This window comes from Rana temporaria, chromosome 5 (assembly GCF_905171775.1).
Source record: "Rana temporaria chromosome 5, aRanTem1.1, whole genome shotgun sequence".
NCBI lineage: Eukaryota > Metazoa > Chordata > Amphibia > Anura > Ranidae > Rana > Rana temporaria.
In genome coordinates this window covers 369,701,416-369,719,967 of record NC_053493.1, presented here as the reverse complement: position 1 = coordinate 369,719,967, position 18,552 = coordinate 369,701,416, and the positions used below count along the sequence as shown (strand labels likewise).

The following is an 18,552-nucleotide window of genomic DNA, read 5'->3' as shown; positions in this document are numbered from 1 at the left end:
GCGCCGAGTCAACAACGGAGAGCGGCGAAGACAGAAGGAGAACCCCGGAGAGTTGAGAAGACCCGTCGGGATAGCGGAAGAAGAAGAGCCCCGCCGGAGGAAACCCGCCGGGGGGGTGGGGGCTTTTTTAAAAGCCACCCCCCCCGGCGGTGGAAGAGAACCAGACGGCGGCCCCCACCCACCCGAAGACGTCAAAGAAGAAGCCCCCCCTGGTAAAAGAGCTAATAAAGAAGACAGGGGGCGGCCTCCGGAGCAGAAAAATAAAATATTTTAATACACTGTGTGGTTTATTTGTGTTTTTACCACTTTTCTTGCAGGTGAATGGGTAGGGGTACGATGTACCCCATACTCATTCACTTAGGGTGGGGGGCCGGTATCTGGGGGCCCCCTTATTAAAGGGGGCTCCCAGATTCCGATAAGCCTCCCGCCCGCATACCCCGACAACCAACGGCCAGGGTTGTCGGGAAGGGGCCCTGTCCTCATCAACATGGGGACAGGGTGCTCTGAGGTGGGGGGGCCGCAGTGCGCCCCCCTGCCCCAGAGCACCCAACCCCCCCATGTTGAGGGCATGCAGCCTGGTACGGCTCAGGAGGGGGCGCTCGCTCGTCCCCACTCCCTTCCTGGCTGGCCGGGTAGCGTGCTTTGGATACGGGTCTGGTATGGATTGTAGGGGGACCCCCTACGCCGTTTTTTCCGGCGTAGGGGGGCTCTCCTTACAACCCATAACAGACCTAAGGGCCCGGTATGCTCCTGAGGGGGGACCCATGCCGGATTTTTATTTAAAATCCGGCGGGGACTTCCCCTTCAGGATTCATAACAAACGCCGCACACGTGTAGAATTGGCGGGAATCCAAGTCGGATCTCCCGTCGCTTCTATGACGGCTCTGTCTCCATCGCGGCAAGCCAGCTCGGCGCTGGCTCCCGCGATGGGGCTCGTAGGTGCTCAATCTCGCTGAGAAAGAGAGCGAGATTGACACAAAATCGGGTTCACCTACTGTAGATGATTGCGAATGTGAATGCTGCGTTATCATTCACTAAGCATTTCGCTGCTAGGTGTTCAAAGGTATTATAGGGAGAAGAGGAGATTTCTTGGCAAATCAAATTAGTGTTGTAAATAATGCATATGCCACCACCTTTTTTAGTTTGTCTATTCTTAGTCATGATGCTATAGTTGCTGGGTAGTAATTTGTCATAGATTGATTTTGAGCTGTCCTGAAACCAGGTTTCTGTACCTCCCATTATATGAGCGCCAGAAGTTAGCAGCGCACTGTGAATTTCATCGCAGTGCTTTATGCGGATCCAGCGTTTACATATAGGGCCTGAATAGACTCAATTGAGCAGGGCTTGACCAGTTATCTTTGGGACCATATCAAACTGCATGTCAACGTGCGTTGTAACGCGATGTTATTAGGCTCATTGATAGGCAATGCAAAGTGCATCGTGACGCGAGTCGATTTTGATGCGCTTTTATTCATTTCAAATGGAAAAAAACGATCAGAAAAGGACGAGAGTGGTTCTGACCTACGACTCCCAAAGGGATGACTTCTGCACATGCACACAATTTCAAAGAAGCTGAAAAAATGTAAACCAAAACTGGCTTAAATAGGAGTCAGACAGAACAGGAAGGGAGGAAACATTCTCCAAATTGGAACACAAACAGAAATAAAACATTTTCCAGTAGAGTGATGAGGGTTTAGAACCCGTCAGGTTTTTATTTCTGCGTGCCTGTGATAGTACAAGGCCTGGTTCACACTAGTGTGCCTTCTGATGAGATGGAGTTGCACAGAACCGCATGTCAAGGGAAATTTCATTGTTTTCAATGGTGTCAGTTCTAATCAATGTGACTCAGAATGGTGTGAATTTGGAAAAGGTTGCTGCATTACTCTGGTGTGATTTCCAGTGCAACTTGGCCTCACAGAATATGCAAAGTCACACCACATAAATCGCACTGTAAATCGAATTACTGTATCCAAAAAGGAAATTTTTTAGCTGCAAATATCTTTTAGAGAGTTTCAAATCCTAAATTAAATTACAGAATATATGTGAGAGCCTTAATGAAGAAAAGCTAAAGAACTTTAATGATAAAACATCTGTTAAATACTGTTCCTCATACATATGTGCTGCTTCTTATACAATTCACCCCAAATACCCCAATACATGATTGACTACATTTGATTATTTCACAATGCAATTGTTTGATTCAGGTAAATATTGGGATACCAAAGACTGAACACGTTTCGCTGGTCAGCCCGTTTCTTCGTGGGGTGGGGGTTCAGGGAAGGGGTGAAGGGGCAGATAAGGAAGAAAAAGGGTGCTGGACATCACCTCCAGACCTTCTGAACTCCAGTAGATAGTAAGGTATAATAAACCCCATAAATTCAAGATGAAGTCTGAAGAGTGTTTACAATGTACAGATATGGACCATATAGTTCAAAAGAATCCCAAGTGACCCTATCCCTGGGGGGGGGGATTATTTCCAGGTGATGGGTAAAATTCATCTCGCATGCCCATTCCGACAGCGGAGGGGTATCTTGTTTATGCCAATGTCTAGAAATAACAGTGAGTGTGGAAACCAGAAGATGAAGATGTTTTCATTTGTTTATAAGAGCCATGAAGCTCAGATTCAAATGTTGTATGTGTCCCCATGAGGGAGATTGCCGTTTACACAATATCCAGGTGACTGGAAAAGAAACATTTCCAACAGTGGGGACACAGCATTTAAAATATTACTCGTTTTAACCCTTCTAATCCAATAAAAACTGTTAGGCTCCATTCACATATGTGGGTCCGGTTTTGGGGCAGAGTCCGGTGCGGTTTACATTCAGCAGTACATTGCTTCACTCCTAAATTCTACAAACTCTTTGCTCCCCTCCTTAGTCCCTTTTTAACTAAAGTGTTTAATTCCTTATTATCAGAAGATTCAGTATTCCCTCCGCAAACACTTGAGGCTCATATCTTCCTCATCCCAAAACCAGACAAGGACCTAACTCTTTGTGCGGATTATCTGATAGGAGTTGATCTGAAAGTGTTTGCCATGGTGTTGCCTAATAGATTACAGCCCCTATTACCCAACTTAATACATTTAGAGCAGGTTGGTTTAGTGAGTGGACGTGAAGCTAGGGATAATACCCTGAAAATCCTTCTTCTAGCTGCACGCATGACATCCCCCTTTGTCTCCTGACAGTTGATGCTGAGAAAGCATATGACCGTGTCGACTGGCAATTTCTTAAACGGTCTCTGCAGCAGATAAGACTAGGTCCCCAAATGCTAACCAAGATAATGTCCTTTTACTCCTCACCGTCTGCCAGAATCTGAATAAATTGTTATTTTTTCCCCTGTATTCCATATGGGAATGAGACAGGGTTGCCCTTTGTCCCCCCTCCTCTACGTCCTCACTATGGAACACTTGGCTGTCACCCTGCACAATACCGCCACTATTAAGGGTATTACGGTTCTGTTCATACTAAAAAATCACCCTCTTTGCAGATCTGCTAATGTTTGTGACCCAACCCCACTTGTCCTTGCCCTCAATTATACAGGAGTTTAAGGAATTCAGAGCAAAAAAGCAACTATAAAGTAAGTCAGAAATTCTCAATATCTCATGGGCGGCTCTACAACACCTTTCATCCTCATTTCCTTTCAAGACAGGCTCTACGTCTATTCGATATTTAGGAATCAACATCCAGCGCAAGCGTCACAGCTTCTCTATGCAAATTTCACTCCTTCTCCTCAAAACCCAGGCAGATTTATCCTCCTACGCCACCAAGCGGCTTTCTTGGTTTGGAAAGTTGAACGCTTTGAAAATGGATGTCCTTCCCTCGATTCTTATATTTATTCCAAACCATCCCTACCTACATATCGACCAGTTGGCGGCCGATGGTGGGGTCTAGAGCACTTACCCCATCTATTGTGGGCCTCTCCCGGGCTTCCCTTGATCAGCGATGGCGGCTTTCCCTTCCCCTGCTCTCAACGGGCATCCCAGAAGCTTCAGTTTTCTCCCTCCTTCTCAGCGGGCAATTGGGAATTTTCTTTTTTTGGTCAATCGGAAAACGGCTCTCAGACCTGCTTCTGATTGGCCGGATTGAGGATCAGTGTTACAACAGCAAATATTCATTTGCTGTTGTAACACCTGGGTGGGCTAATGGGGCAACGCTCTGCGCCACAAGCCCTAAACTATTTTGAAGCCTATGTCTCTAATTAAGCGCTTCAAAAAAAAACACCCCCGCCGCTGTAATTCAGGTGCCGGTATCCTGAAAGGGGCCAGACACATGAATAGGGAGTGGTCGCGACAGTCGTGGATAGATTCATGCTATGCATGAATCTCTTATTTATATAGGGGGTGGTGTGGATAGAGGGGGCGGCACCCAGATGCCCCTAATGGACAGACCACCACTGATATTGATCTCATACTTTAGGAAGCTTTGTCGGCTGTTATCCAGTTTTATCTGGGGAGCGGCATGTCCCAGGATAAAATATGAAACCCTCACTTTCCCGAAAGCGGGGGGTGGGGGAGCTGGAGTCTCAGATGCTCCTCTGTTCCTCTGTATCATAAAGCAGCAGTACTTACACATATTGGGGACTGGTTTCACCATGCTACATCCAAACTCTGGGTCCAGCTAGTAAAAACAACTTTAACTCGATTGAGCTTTGTGCTCTACCAGGGACCCTTGGCGGTATGTCCTGATGATCCGTCTCTTTTGGCTGACCTTACCCATCAGACACTTCTGGGAAAATCTTAAAATCTTAGTTCAATCTTCGTTGGGACCCCTGCCTTCCCGCCTGCCATGAGTAGGTCCGAGTTTGAGCCTTGACGTAAAGATGAATGCAGGAGACTTGCCCAAGTCAGGATTCAATGACATGCACTTTCAGGCTGCCCCCCCAACCCATGTAGTCTCTCAACTTTACTACTTAACATTTCTTCTCCTGACCTCCCATCATACACAGACTGGGGAATCAGAACTGTGACATTCTATTTCATATGTAGACTGGCAAAAATGTTTATTTTGTGACACAGGCTTTCTTTAGCAACCAAAACCCAAGAGACAGGGCTTAAGTTAGTGACCAGATGGTACAGATGCCCTGCTACTATAAGACATTTCAATCCCTCCCTATTGCTTTCTGGAGATGTCTAGGTTCTAGGGGTACCTTGCTTCACATATGGTCACTTCCTTGCTGCGACAGTGATCCCCCGACACTGGAAATCGACAGGCATGCCCTACCTTGGGGATTGGGCTATTGAAGTAGATCCCATTAGAGACCTGGAATGTCTGTTGGCCCAGGAAAATGGTAAAGAGGAACAGTTTCCCATCACATGGACTTCTTAGTCCATGTTTGGATATTCTTCTGAGTTTGTGCCATGGGCTGAGGGCAGAACAGATACCTCTACCTCCTAGCCTAGATGGAGCATCTCCCTTCTTTTCTCTCTCACTTTGATGCCATCTCCCCGCCTTTCTATGTTTTTATTATTCTTATGTTTTACACTAAGCTGGAAAAATTGCGCATCGAGTAATGTCAGAGTGAGGCCAGAATTTCCAAACTGCATACTTGTTCTGGGTGAGTAAATTACGTCATCGGATCAGCATGACCGTCAGGAAACGAACATTTTCTGAAAGTGTAATGGCTTTCTTTCCATGTGTTAAACTACCACAATCACACTAAGATTGTCCACCATCCAATCTGTGTTTAGGATTCACGTCATTCTAGCTGAAGAGAAATACTAGTAATACCAACACTTACCCTTCCACAAATGTGTCAAGCTTAGCCAGTTCATCGGATAATCCTACTAGAACATCAAGGGTGCCAACCTGGAGATAAAATAAAGTAAAGTAGACATTCATGTCAAGATGTAACCTGTCGCTAAAAAGAAACTCCAAACATCCAAGCTTACAACAGGAACATATACAGTGCCTCATACCCCTGGAAATGTTCCACATTTCGTCATGTTACAACCAAAAACAAATGTATTTTATTGGGATTTTATGCGATAGACCAACACAAAAGTGTTCCACTGACACCAACTGTTTCTTCCCCTAATACCAAAGATCGAGCCTTGTTAACCCCCACTGGGCACAGTCCGGCCCCCTAAAGTCTTAAAGACAGTAAACTGCCCCTTTCTATTGAAAGTTTGGAGAACCCTGCTCTAGGTGATAGTGGAAAGATAACTGGCCTAATGGATACCATTCAAAACTTAACACCATCAACCATCCTAACCATAAAGTGTTACTAAACCCTGGACTCTGCATTCGCTATATCTGGTCTCCCACAGTAAACAGAACATGGGAATGCATTTATTTTAGTAAATACTGAGGCATTGTGTTTGTGGCTTTAATAGTAGAAATTACACTCCAAACTTGCCTCTTTCCCTGTACTTCCAGCTCTCATCAAACGCACAACCAAGAGTGCGTCCCTGCTCAGCTGTGCAGCTTGTCAAGTAGAGACACATGGGCTGTTGGACGGTCAGACAATTACTTACCTTGAGGTCGGGTATGTTAAATTTGGAGTTGGTCGACAAGTTATTGTTCTTGGTTGTAGCTGCCATCAGTTTCTCCCAGGTCTGCTGGCAGGTTTTTTCCCCCGGAGCAGAGATCAACCAAAACTCAGTCATGATTGCTGGTTAAATGCTGATCTCACTCAGATCTTCACTGTAAAAAAAAAAATATGAATAATCTTAGCAATTTGATTTAACATTTTAAAGGAAATGTAAGGTGGTTTGGTTTTGTATATATTTACTTTGTATAGTGATACTAACAATTCTATTCCTTAATATAAATAAAACATATTAAGGTAAATATAAAATATAATATATTGTCAAATTTAGCCAGCTAATGATTTGAGCTCCTTCTCTACATTTGTTCTCCAGGTTATTCCCAACTGCTCTGCTGAATAAGCCTGTGTACAGAGCTCAGTGGCTCAAGCTGAATATACACACACACACACACACACACACACACACACACACACACACACACACACACAAGAGCAGGGACTCGGACTCCTTTTTCTGCTTGCCCTGTTCACATGGCTCTATAGATATTCATTCAATTGGCTTTTTTTTTTTTATATTGCAGCAAACTTCAACAAACAGAACTCCCCTACAATAGTGGTGCATTGTAAAACAGTTCTAAATAGTACTGCAGCACACCGATACAAGTAACGTGCAATACGGCTCTTTACCACAGCACAGTCATCTGAATGTGCTGCAAAAAGTATTAGGCCCCTTTCACATGGGCGCCTCCGTCTGCCGGATTCCACTTACCCAGCAGGGGGTCGCTACGCTCCACTGTGAAGAGTGGACACGGACAGAGTCCCGCTCTCCTCTATAGTGAAATAAGGTGGAAGCGGACCGCCTGTCCGTTTTCATCCGATCTGATAGACGGATGTAAAATAGGACCACCATCTGTCTGGATTTTGCTGACAGGATCAGATTGGATGGCGTGGGTGTCAGCGGACATGTCAGTCCTGACATCCGCCGCTCCATAGAGGAGACTGAAGGGTCCGATTAGGTCCGCCTGAAAAACTGACAGGTGGACCCGATTGGAAAGGACGTGTGAAAGGTCCCTTAGGGAGAATCTAAGAAGAAATTGGTCATGTTGTAGTTTCTCTTTAACCACTTCCTTACTGGGCACTTAAACCCCCTTCCTGCCCAGAGGACTTTTTGCGATTCGGCACTGCATCGCTTTAACTGACAATTGCGCGGTCGTGCGACGTGGCTTCCAAACAAAATTTACGTCCTTTTTTTCCCACAAATAGAGCTTTCTTTTGGTGGTATTTGATCACCTCTGCGTTTATATTTTGCGCTATAAACAAAAATAGAGCGACAATTTTGAAAAAAAATAATAATTTTACTTGCTATAATAAATAGCTCAATTTTTTTTTTACATTTTTTTTTTTATCCTCAGTCTAGGCCGATACGTATTCTACATATTTTTAGTAAAAAAAATAAGCGACTGGTTTGCGCAAAAGTTATAGCGCCTACAAAATAGGGGACAGAATTATTTTTTATTATTTTTTTTTTACTAGTAATGGCGGCGATCTGCGATTTTTATTGCGACTGCGACATTATGGCGGACACATCGGACACTTTTGACACATTTTTACTGCGATCAGTGCTATAAATATGCACAAATTACTGTATAAATGTGACTGGCAGGGAAGGGGTTATCACTAGGGGGGTGAGGAAGGGGTTAAATGTATTCCCTGCATAGTGTTCTAACTGTGGGGGGAGGGGGTGACTGGGGGAGATGACCAATCTGTGTCTCTATGTACAAGAGACACAGATCGGTCTCCTCTCTCCCTGACAGCACCGCTGAGAAAGCTGAGAGCCGGCAATGAGAAATGATCTCATATGTAAACATATGAGATCATCTCTCATTGGCCGCACAGATCGCCTAGCAAACGGCCACTCCGATTGGCCGTTCACGGCGATCTGTGATTGGCTGTGTCCAAGGGACACGGCCAGCACAGAAGTTCCCCGATGCGCGCTCGGGAGTGCGCGCGGGGAACGCGGAAAGGGGCGGACGTCAAATGACGGCGCCCCAGAGAAGTAGAACCACCCTGCGGCCGTATATAGTCGTACGGCCGTCGGGAAGTGGTTAAAAACAACAGCCTCATGCTGTGTGAAATCAAAGTCACCTATGTACCCAGTATTACATGTTTATTAGAAAAACATCAGTTTAATCAAATAGCCTTCAAATTGTAGCACACAAGTTGGATGCTGCCCCTTGTTTGCCCTTATCCAACCCTTGGGGCACCATTTCTCCCACCGACACCAACAATGGGGCTCTAAATCTTCCACTGACACAAATGATGGAGCTCTAATCCTTCCAATGACACCAAGATGGGGGCACTATTCCTCCCACTGATATTTAAACAAGTTTCAAAATCTTCTTGAGCAATAGGGGGCTTCCAACACCAGAAATATGTTGTGCCGCCTACTAGGAGTGCCACTAAATGGCCTAATCTTTGTCCAACATATTAGGTTGTTTATACAAACTAAAAGTGCCCATGCTTTCTCCTGCTAGCCCCAACTTCACTGTGTCCCACCGACAGTGTGTCGGATGTGAAGACTCTTCATGTGGCTTTAATGGGTAACAAAGCAGTGTTTATATAAGTGGCCATTGAGATAGGGGTAAAGCGGGGTACACATTATGAGTTTTATTTTCTGTGTAACCCAGAGGGTTGCACAAAAAAAAATGTCAGTTCCGATCGGTGCCACTGTACCAACAATTCAACATTAGTACAGCAATCTCACCCTTCTGAGCTTTTATGTTCTGACAGGGGGGTGGACCCCCACCAGAACACTTCGGTCAGCGCTCTCAGTCATTGGCTGAGAGCGCTGGTCGGGAGTCGGACAGCTATTGTTTCTCCAGCATGCGTGCCAGCCGTCTTCCGTCGGACCAGCTACCCTACACACAGGCCGAATGTCAGACAGTTTTTGAGCCGGCCAAGATCGCCCGGCATTCGGCCCATGTGTACGGGGCTTAAGTGTAAAGGGTAGGGTTGTCCCGATACCTCTTTTTTAGGACTGAGTACAAGTACCGATACTTTTTTTTATGTACTCGCCGATACCGAATACCGATACTTTTTTTTAAATGTGTCCCCAAATGCAGCCATGTCCCCCCCACAATTGCAGCCATGTCCCCCCACATATGCAGCCATGTCCCCAAACATATGCAGCCATGTCCCCCACATATTGCAGCCATGTCCCCCCGTATATCCAGCCATGTCCCCCCGTATATCCAGCCATGTCCCCCCGTATATCCAGCCATGTCCCCCCGTATATCCAGCCATGTCCCCCCGTATATCCAGCCATGTCCCCCCGTATAACCAGCCATGTCCCCCGTATAACCAGCCATGTCCCCCGTATAACCAGCCATGTCCCCTGTACCTACTGTTAATCACCGCGGCGCGGGGAACATTACAGTCAGCGTTCGTTTGAACAGCTGTTTTCCCCGCCGCGCATAGACACTCCCCCTTGCTCGCGATTAGACAGATCTGTCCAAGGGGGAGTGTCTATGCGTGGCGGGGAAAACAGCTATTCAAACGAAAGCTGTCTGTAATGTTCCCCGCGCCGCGGTGATTAACGTGGTGGTGGCAGCGGGGGGGTGAGGGGGGAAAGTATTCTATTTTAGTATCGGCGGTATTAGCGGGAGTACGAGTACTCCCGCTAATACTCGGTATCGATACCGATACTGGTATCGGTATCGGGACAACCCTAGTAAAGGGGGTAATTAAATAAAGCATTTGCTAAACTTTTTTGGTGTTTTGCCCATATTATGAAGTACTGCACCAAATTCATAAAAGCCATGAAACAGTTTTCCTACCATTTACAATGCGGGCAATAAATTCAGGCAAGTTCTTATCTGTAACACTGTCACATTCTGCAGCTATTGGCTTTGCGTACAGTGGATTGTTACCCTTGCCTATATTTTATTAAAATTGACTTATGTTGTGAAGATACCGCGTTGCCAATCACGTTTTGTTACATTGTGGTGCAACAAATTCATTAAAAGATCCCATATTGGTGGTAAAAGGGGACCTTGTCTGTGTTGAAGAAAATTGCATTACACAAATATGTCACAAGTTGCGCCATTTGTCACACAGACAGGTTTACAACGAGTGTCTACGTCACGCTATAAATTCAAAGGGAAAGGATCTTCTTTACAGGTACTATTTATTTCACAGACAGAGCTGCATTAGGACAGAGCTTTTCCTGCAATTGATTTGATCTCAGCAGCCATTCGGCTACAACATGGACACACAGAAACCACTACAAGGGGACCCTACCCACCTATACAAGCAACACCTTGGCAGAGCAATGCTGCATCAGAGATTACTTTCAGACCAACGTAAAAACTCAAATATTGTAAGCCAGGGGTTGACAAATTTGTTTGGAATCTAGGAGCCAGCTAAAAAAGTTAGGAGCCAGAAAACGCGCCCCGTCCCGACGAGCTTGCGCGCAGAAGCGAACACATACGTGAGCAGCGCCCGCATATGTAAACGGTGTTCAAACCACACATGTGAGGTATCGCCGCGATTGGTAGAGCAATAATTCTAGCCCTAGACCTTCTCTGTTACTCAAAACATGCAACCTGTAGAATTTTTTAAACAACGCCTATGGAGATTTTAAAGGGTAAAAGTTTGTCACCATTCCACGAGCGGATGTAATTTTGAAGCGTGACATGTTGGGTATCAATTTACTCGGTGTAACATTATCTTTCATAATATTCAAAAAAATAGGTATAACTTTACTGTTGTCTTATTTTTTAATTAAAAAAAGTGTAATTTTTCCCCAAAAAAGTGCGCTTGTAAGACCGCTGCGCAAATACGGCGTGACAGAAAGTATTGCAACGATCGCCATTTTATTCTCTAGGGTGTTAGGATAAAAAATATATATAATGTTTGGGGGTTCTAATTAGAGGGAAGGAGATGGCAGTGAAAATAGTGAAAAATGGCATTAGAATTGCTGTTTAACTTGTAATGCTTAACTTGTAATACCAACGGCCACCACCAGATGGCGCCAGCTTACACATCTGGTGGTAATAACTTGTAATACCAACGGCTCACCACCAGATGGCGCCAGCTCACAATTTTTTTTTATTTTTTTTGCCCCCCCTTCCAAGCCAAGTCGCCAGGACCCCATTTCTAGTCGCCATGGCGACCGGGATTTGTCAAGCCCTGTTGTAAGCAATGGACTAACACTATAGTTTCCATTTAAAGCTCCACTCATCTACATTAACACTCCCCGTAAAGTCAGCACATATTGTATGGTTTACAATGCGGCCTCCTCCCACTAATGAGCTCTGCTATCAACATGCCGAAACTTCTCAGCTTCAAAATAAAGCCAACCATACATGGGTTGAAATTTAGCTGGTTCAGCAGGGACTGGCCGAGGCTCAATCCATCTACGGTCAGGCTGATTGTACCTAAAATTGATCCATCAATTGACTTGGATACAACCAGCCTGTCACATTTTTTACATGAGAAAACTGCTGGTGGCTAAAGCTTCTAGCAGTAATCATAAAATGCTGCCAGCGAAGAAGACTCCCTGCGACCCCCTCCCCCTAGAACGCAAAAGCGTCCCCCATAGACTCAGCTAGTCAATTGACCGTTTTTTTTTCCTTCCACCCATGGTGGGCTGCTGACAGAATAGTACAGGGGTCTCCAAACTTTCTAAACTTCAGTCTTTAGGTGGGACTGACTGTGGTCAGTGGGCAAACAATGCCTTGGTGGTCAGTAGGAGTAAAAAGATTACATAGTACATGTGGTCAGTAGGGAGAATAATAGAACCCCCCATCGTTGGTATTAATTGGAGGAAGAACGTCACACTGTTTATATCAGTGGCAGGAATTACCGTATTTATCGGCGTATACCGCGCACTTTTTTGCCCTGAAAATCAGGGCAAAATCGTGGGTGCGCAGTATACGCCAATACCCACTTTCCCGCGCCGAGTTTTGAATACTTCGCCGACAAATACCTAGCGCAGTACACTCGGGTATAGTCGGGGCAGTCTCGGCTCCTTCCGCGCTCACGTCCTGGACGTACAGGACGTCAGCGCGGGTAGCCGAGCATTGCCGACAATACACAAGTGTACTGCGCTCTGTATATGTCGGCGCAGTATTCAAACTCGGCACGGGAAACGAGCGGGGAGGACGCCGCAGAAGGACGCCGGACCCGACGAAGAGGACACCCTAAGCCGCAGAAGGACGCCGGACCGGACGAAGAGGACACCCGAAGCCGCAGACGAACGCCGGACCCGACGAGGCCGCCGCGCAAGACACCAAAACTGTAAGTACAAAAAAAAAAAAAATTTTCCACAGGATTGGGGGCAACTTTAGGGGTGCGCGGTATACCGCGATAAATACGGTATGCCCCATCTTTGGTTTCAGTGGGAGGAATACTGACCAGTCATTTATATCGGTGAGAAAAGTTATACCCCATCATTGATGTCAATGGAAGGAATGCTGCCCCACTGTTGGTGTCAGTGGGGGGGGGGGGGGCAGTGGCCCAGGGGCCAGTAAAAGGCAAGCCGCTTTAAAACCTCAGCATTCTAAAAAAAAAATATTAATAAAAATGCCATAAAACTATGCCCAATTTTGTAGACGCTATAACTTTTGCGCAAACCAATCAATAAACGCGTATTGCGATTTTTTTTTCTAAAAATATGTAGAAGAATACGTATCGGCCTAAACTGAGGAAAAAAAATGTTTTTATATATTTTTGAGGATATTTATTACAGCAAAAAGTAAAAAAATATTATTTTTTTTTCAAAATTGTCGCTCTATTTTTGTTTATAGTGCAAAAAATAAAAACCGCAGAGGTGATCAAACACCACCAAAATAAAGCTCCATTTGTGGGAAAAAAGGACACCAATTTTGTTTGGGAGCCACTTCGCACGACCGCGCAATTGTCAGTTAAAGCAACACAGTGCCAACTCGCAAAAAGTGGCCAGGTCATTGACCAGCAATATGGTCCGGGGCTGAAGTAGTTAAACACAATATATTAGACATTTTAAAGAGAGAAACAACCTGGTTTTATATAAAATGTGAATTATCCATGAAGTGTTTGTGGAACTAAAGAATCTAATACCAGAGATTAGGAAGCAGTTGTTATCCGTTTGGTATTTACAGAAAAAAAAAAAGGAACTACGGTATGTTATACCAATAAAAGCATAAAAACCTGTATGTTTAGAACTGTTAAAATAATGTGATTACTAAGAGCACTATTGGCTTTGCACACGGCTATTCCAATTCTTCCCTACTCTGACACCATGGGCTAGATTCAGAAACGAGATACGACGGCGTATCTCCTGATGCGCCGTCGTATCTCTGAGTGCGGGCCGTCGTATCTATGCGCCTGATTCAGAGAATCAGTTACGCATAGATATCCCTAAGATCCGACTGGTGTAAGTGTCTTACACCGTCGTATCTTAGGCTGCATAATCGCGATGGCCGCTAGGTGGCGCTTCCGTATAGTTACGCGTGGAATATGCAAAATAGGTATTTACGCCGATTCAGAAACGTACGTCCTGTAGGGATTTGCGTAAGTTATGTTCACGTTGAAACCAATGAGGCTTTGCGGCATAATTTCGAGCATGAGCACTGGGATTTTTTCACGAACGGTGCATGCGCCGTTCACAAAAAGAGTCAAATACGCGGGGTCAAGTGAAATTTAAATAAAACACGCCCCCAACATCCCCATTTGAATTAGGCGGGCTTACGCCGCCACACATACGTTACGCCATCGTAACTAAGGGCGCAAGTTCTTTCTGAATACAGAACTTGCGCCCAAAGTTACAGCGGCGTAACGTACCGGAGATACGTTACGCCCACATCTTTCTGAATCTAGCCCCATATTTATAAAGAAGCCATATCCAAGTTTTTTGTCAGTTTTATGACCGGTTAACATGTGTGCGTTGCGAATTTTCATGAAAGTAATTAATTCATTCTTAATAGCAATAATTCAAAAAAATCATGTACACAAATTAATTTTGCTACATTATTAAAAAAAATGTAAGGAACACTTTTGAATCAGAACTCCTGGAATATTGATCTGGTCAGTTAAAGCGGAAGTAAACCCATTGATTTAACCGTTTCAAAAAATGGTTACATTTCCGGCATGTGCCGGGAATGTAACGGTCGCATTGGTTGTGCTCTCAACCAAACTGTCATACCATCCAATAGCTGGTGTCATAACTGATCACATGTGCAGAATCATGGCAGTTGAAGTTTAAATAGAGGCCAAGATGGCAGCTTCTTTGGCTGAAAATGATAGGAGGGTTTACTTCCACTTTAAGTAGCAGAGGGGGAGGGGTGTATACAGATGGGGTTGTTAATTTCAATTAACAGCAAAGCAGCTGAAACTGATTAACAACAGGTGCACTAGATGGGCAACAATTAGACAACCTTCAAAACAGGAATGTTTTTTCAGCCGGAGGTGTCTGACATTTTTTTCCCTACCCATCTTTTCTGACCGTTTTTCACTAGTTTTGCATTTGGCTAGGGTGAGTGTCACTACTGGTAGCACGAGGCGATACCTAAAGGTTGCACAGGCAGTCCAACTCCTCCAGGATGGCACATCAATACGTGTCATTGCCAGAAGGTTTGCCGTGTCTCCCAACACAGTCTCAAGAGCATGGAGGAGATTCCAGGAGACAGGCAGTTATTTTAGGAGAGCTGGACAGAGCCGTAGAAGGTCCTTATCCCATCAGCAGGACAGATTCTGTTCCTTTGTGCAAGGAGGAACAGGATGAACACTGCCAGAGCCCTACAAAATGACCTTCAGCAGGCCACTGGTGTGAATGTCTCTGACCAAACAATCAGAAACAGATTTCATGGGGGTGGCCTGAGGGCCCGACATTCTCTAGTGCGCTCTGTGCTCACTGCCGGACACTGTGGAGCTTGATTGGCATTTTCCATTGAACACCAGAATTGGCAGGTCCGCCACTGGTGCCCCATGATTTTCAGATGAGAGCAGGTTCACCCTGAGCATATGTGACAGACGTGAATAGGTCTGGAGAAGCCGCGGAGAACTTTATGCTGCCTGTAACATCGTTCAGCATGACCGGTTTGGTGGTGGGTCAGTGATGGTCTGGGAAGACATATCAATGGAGGGAGGCACAGACCTCTACAGGCTACACAATGGCACCCTGACTGCCATTAGGTATCGGGATGAAATCCTTGGACCCATTGTCAGACCCTACGCTGGTGCAGTGGGCCCTGGGTTCCTCCTGGTGCACGACAATGCCCGGCCTCATGTGGCGAGAGCATGCAGCCAGTTCTTGGAGGATGAAGAAATTGATACCATTGAATGGTCCCCACGCTCACCTGACCTAAATCCAAAAGAACACCTCTGGAACATTATGTTTCGGTCCATCCTCAGTGATGCTCTTATCCAGATCTGGGAGGAAATACCCCAGGACACTATCCGTCGTCTCATTAGAAGCATGCCCTGATGTTGGAATTTTTTCCACTTTGATTTTCGGGGTGTCTTTGAATTCAGCCCTCTGTAGGTGGATAATTTTCTTTTCCATCAAAGGATGTGCCATCCTTTCATTCCTAACACATTACCCAGTCCGTATTGGTATAGATATCCAGCATGAGATTTTTGCCTGTTGAGATCTGATATGTTTTCAAAGTGTTCCTTTAGGAATTTTTGAGCAGTGTGTGTATATATATATATATATATATATATATATATATATATACATACATATACACACACACACACACACACACATAATTGTGTTATATTCGAATTTTAAAATAACATCATGTATTTAAATGAATATGAATTTATTGTCGGCCGCTTTAATGCAAGCAAAGCTCAAGAAAAATGCATCCCTTTAAATTCTATGTAGGTCTTCACAATGGACACCATTGTGGTGTTAAAAATCTTGCTTTAATTAATGAAAAAAAAAAAAAAAAGCACAAAACTGCACCTCTCCATTGAAAACGCAGAAAGAACACATTAATAAACAAACCTGTGTTACGTTTTGACCTATGAAAAACATACCATAAACACAGTAAAACCGTGGCAAAATTGTGATAAAAATCTCTAAAATAAACACTTTAAAACCAGCCATACATGGATCAAAATTCATCCAGTTCAGCAGGGACTTTAACCGCTTGGGACCCGCGCTATAGTCAAATGACGGCTACAGCGCGGATCCCAAAATCGAAGTGGATGTCAATTGACGTCCGCCCCTTTGCGCCAAAAATGTGTCAAAAGTGTCCTATGTGTCCGCCATAACGTCGCAGTCCCAATAAAAAAAAAATCGCAGATCGCCGCCATTTCTAGTAAAAAATAAATAATAATAATTCTGTCCCCTATTTTGTAGGCGCTAGAATACGTATCGGCCTAAACTGAGGGAAAAAAATGTGTTTTTTTTTTTTTTTAAATTTGGATATTTATTATAGCAACAAGTAAAAAAATATTGTATTTTTTTTCAAAATTGTCGCACTTTTTTGTTTATAGCGCAAAAAATAAAAACCGCACAGGCGATCAAATACCACCAAAAGAAAGCTCTATTTGTGGGGAAAAAAGGACGTCAATTTTGTTTGGGAGCCACGTGACACGAGCGCACAGTTGTTAGTTAAAGCGACGCAGTGCCGAAAGCTGAAATTTCACCTGGGCAGGAGGGGGGTATATGTGCCCAGTAAGCAAGTGGTTAAAGGGGAGGTTCACCCTATAAAAAAATTCTAACACTACATCCAGCCCAGTTTTGCATATAAAATGTTGTGTTAGAATTTTTTTATAGGGTGAACCTCCACTTTAATACAACGACCCTCTCGGGTTTTTCCCCAAACATTCAGTGCCGCCCACAGCACTGATCACTGTTATTCGAACAATGGAGAAATCTTCCGCTGTCAGAATACAATTACAAATGCAATTGAGTGGGTGGATGGGTGAATCTGTTTTTTTTAATTCAACCCGTAGACTGAACAAATAAAAATGACAATGTGTGGGCTACCTAACCCTTTTTTGCCCACTGCTGCCCTTTAACCGGGTCTTAAAGTGTTTGTAAAGTCTCTTTTTTTTTTTTCCCTATAAAAATATAAAAAACCTGTCATACTTGCCTCCTCTGTTGCAGTGAATTTACACAGAGCAGCCCAGTTCCTCCTCTGCTCGGGTCCCTCTTCTGTGCTCCTGGCCCCTCCTTCCTGTCGAGTGCCCCCACAGTAAACAGCTTGCTATGGGGCACCCGAACCAAGCCACAGCTCTCTGTGTCCATTCAGACATTGCCCCAGCCCCTCTCTCCCCTGATTGGCTAGCTAACTTAGATTGACAGCAGCGGGAGCCAATGGTGCCACTGCTGTGTCGCAGCCAATCAGGAAGGAAAATCTCAGACAGCTGAGACACTCGTGGACATCGCTGGAGAGAGATGATCTCTGGTAAGTGTTATATGGTCTGCTGCATTCAGAAGGCATAGAATGCATTAAAGGGGTTGTAAAGGTACAATTTTTTTCCTAAATAGCTTCCTTTACCTTAGTGCAGTCCTCCTTCACTTACCTCATCCTTCTATTTGGTTTTAAATGTCCTTATTTCTTCTGAGAAATCCTCACTTCCTGTTCTTTTGTCGGTAACTCCACACAGTAATGCAAGGCTTTCTCCCTGGTGTGGAGTGTCGTGCTCGCCCCCTCCCTTGGACTACTGGAGAGTCATGACGCCCACTAACACAGCTCCTTCATCTGCAACGTAGAGAGCATCCTGACTCTCCTGTAGTCCAAGGGAGGGGCGAGCACGACACTCCACATCAGGGAGAAAGCCTTGCATTACTGTGTGGAGTTACAGACAGAAGAACAGGAAGTGAGGATTTCTCAGAAGAAATAAGGACATTTAAAAGCAAAATGGAAGGATGAGGTAAGTGAAGGAGGACTGCACTGAGGAAAAGGAAGTTATTTAGGGGGGGAAAAAAATGTACCTTTACAATCCCTTTAAGATAAAAAAAAAAAAAAAAAAAAAAAAAAAAACACCTTCTGCCTTTACAACCCCATTTAAATCTAAAATCAAATTCGAAAAAAAAAAAAAAAAAAAAAAAAAAACACACACCTT

The 18,552-nt window shown here is 44.6% G+C and overlaps 1 protein-coding gene across 1 annotated transcript in view; it reads right to left on the bottom strand.

Moving 5' to 3' along the window:
• ATP6V1C1 (ATPase H+ transporting V1 subunit C1) overlaps positions 1–18,552 on the bottom strand; it is a 96,644-nt gene that overhangs the window by 53,879 nt on the left and 24,213 nt on the right. Inside the window, exons 2-3 of the mRNA XM_040354817.1 lie at positions 6,473–6,641; positions 5,737–5,804 (exon numbers count right to left, since the gene is read on the bottom strand). Of these exons, the coding sequence (XP_040210751.1) occupies positions 5,737–5,804; positions 6,473–6,604 (200 nt within the window). The 5' untranslated portion in view covers positions 6,605–6,641. The remainder of the gene's footprint in view (positions 1–5,736; positions 5,805–6,472; positions 6,642–18,552) is intronic.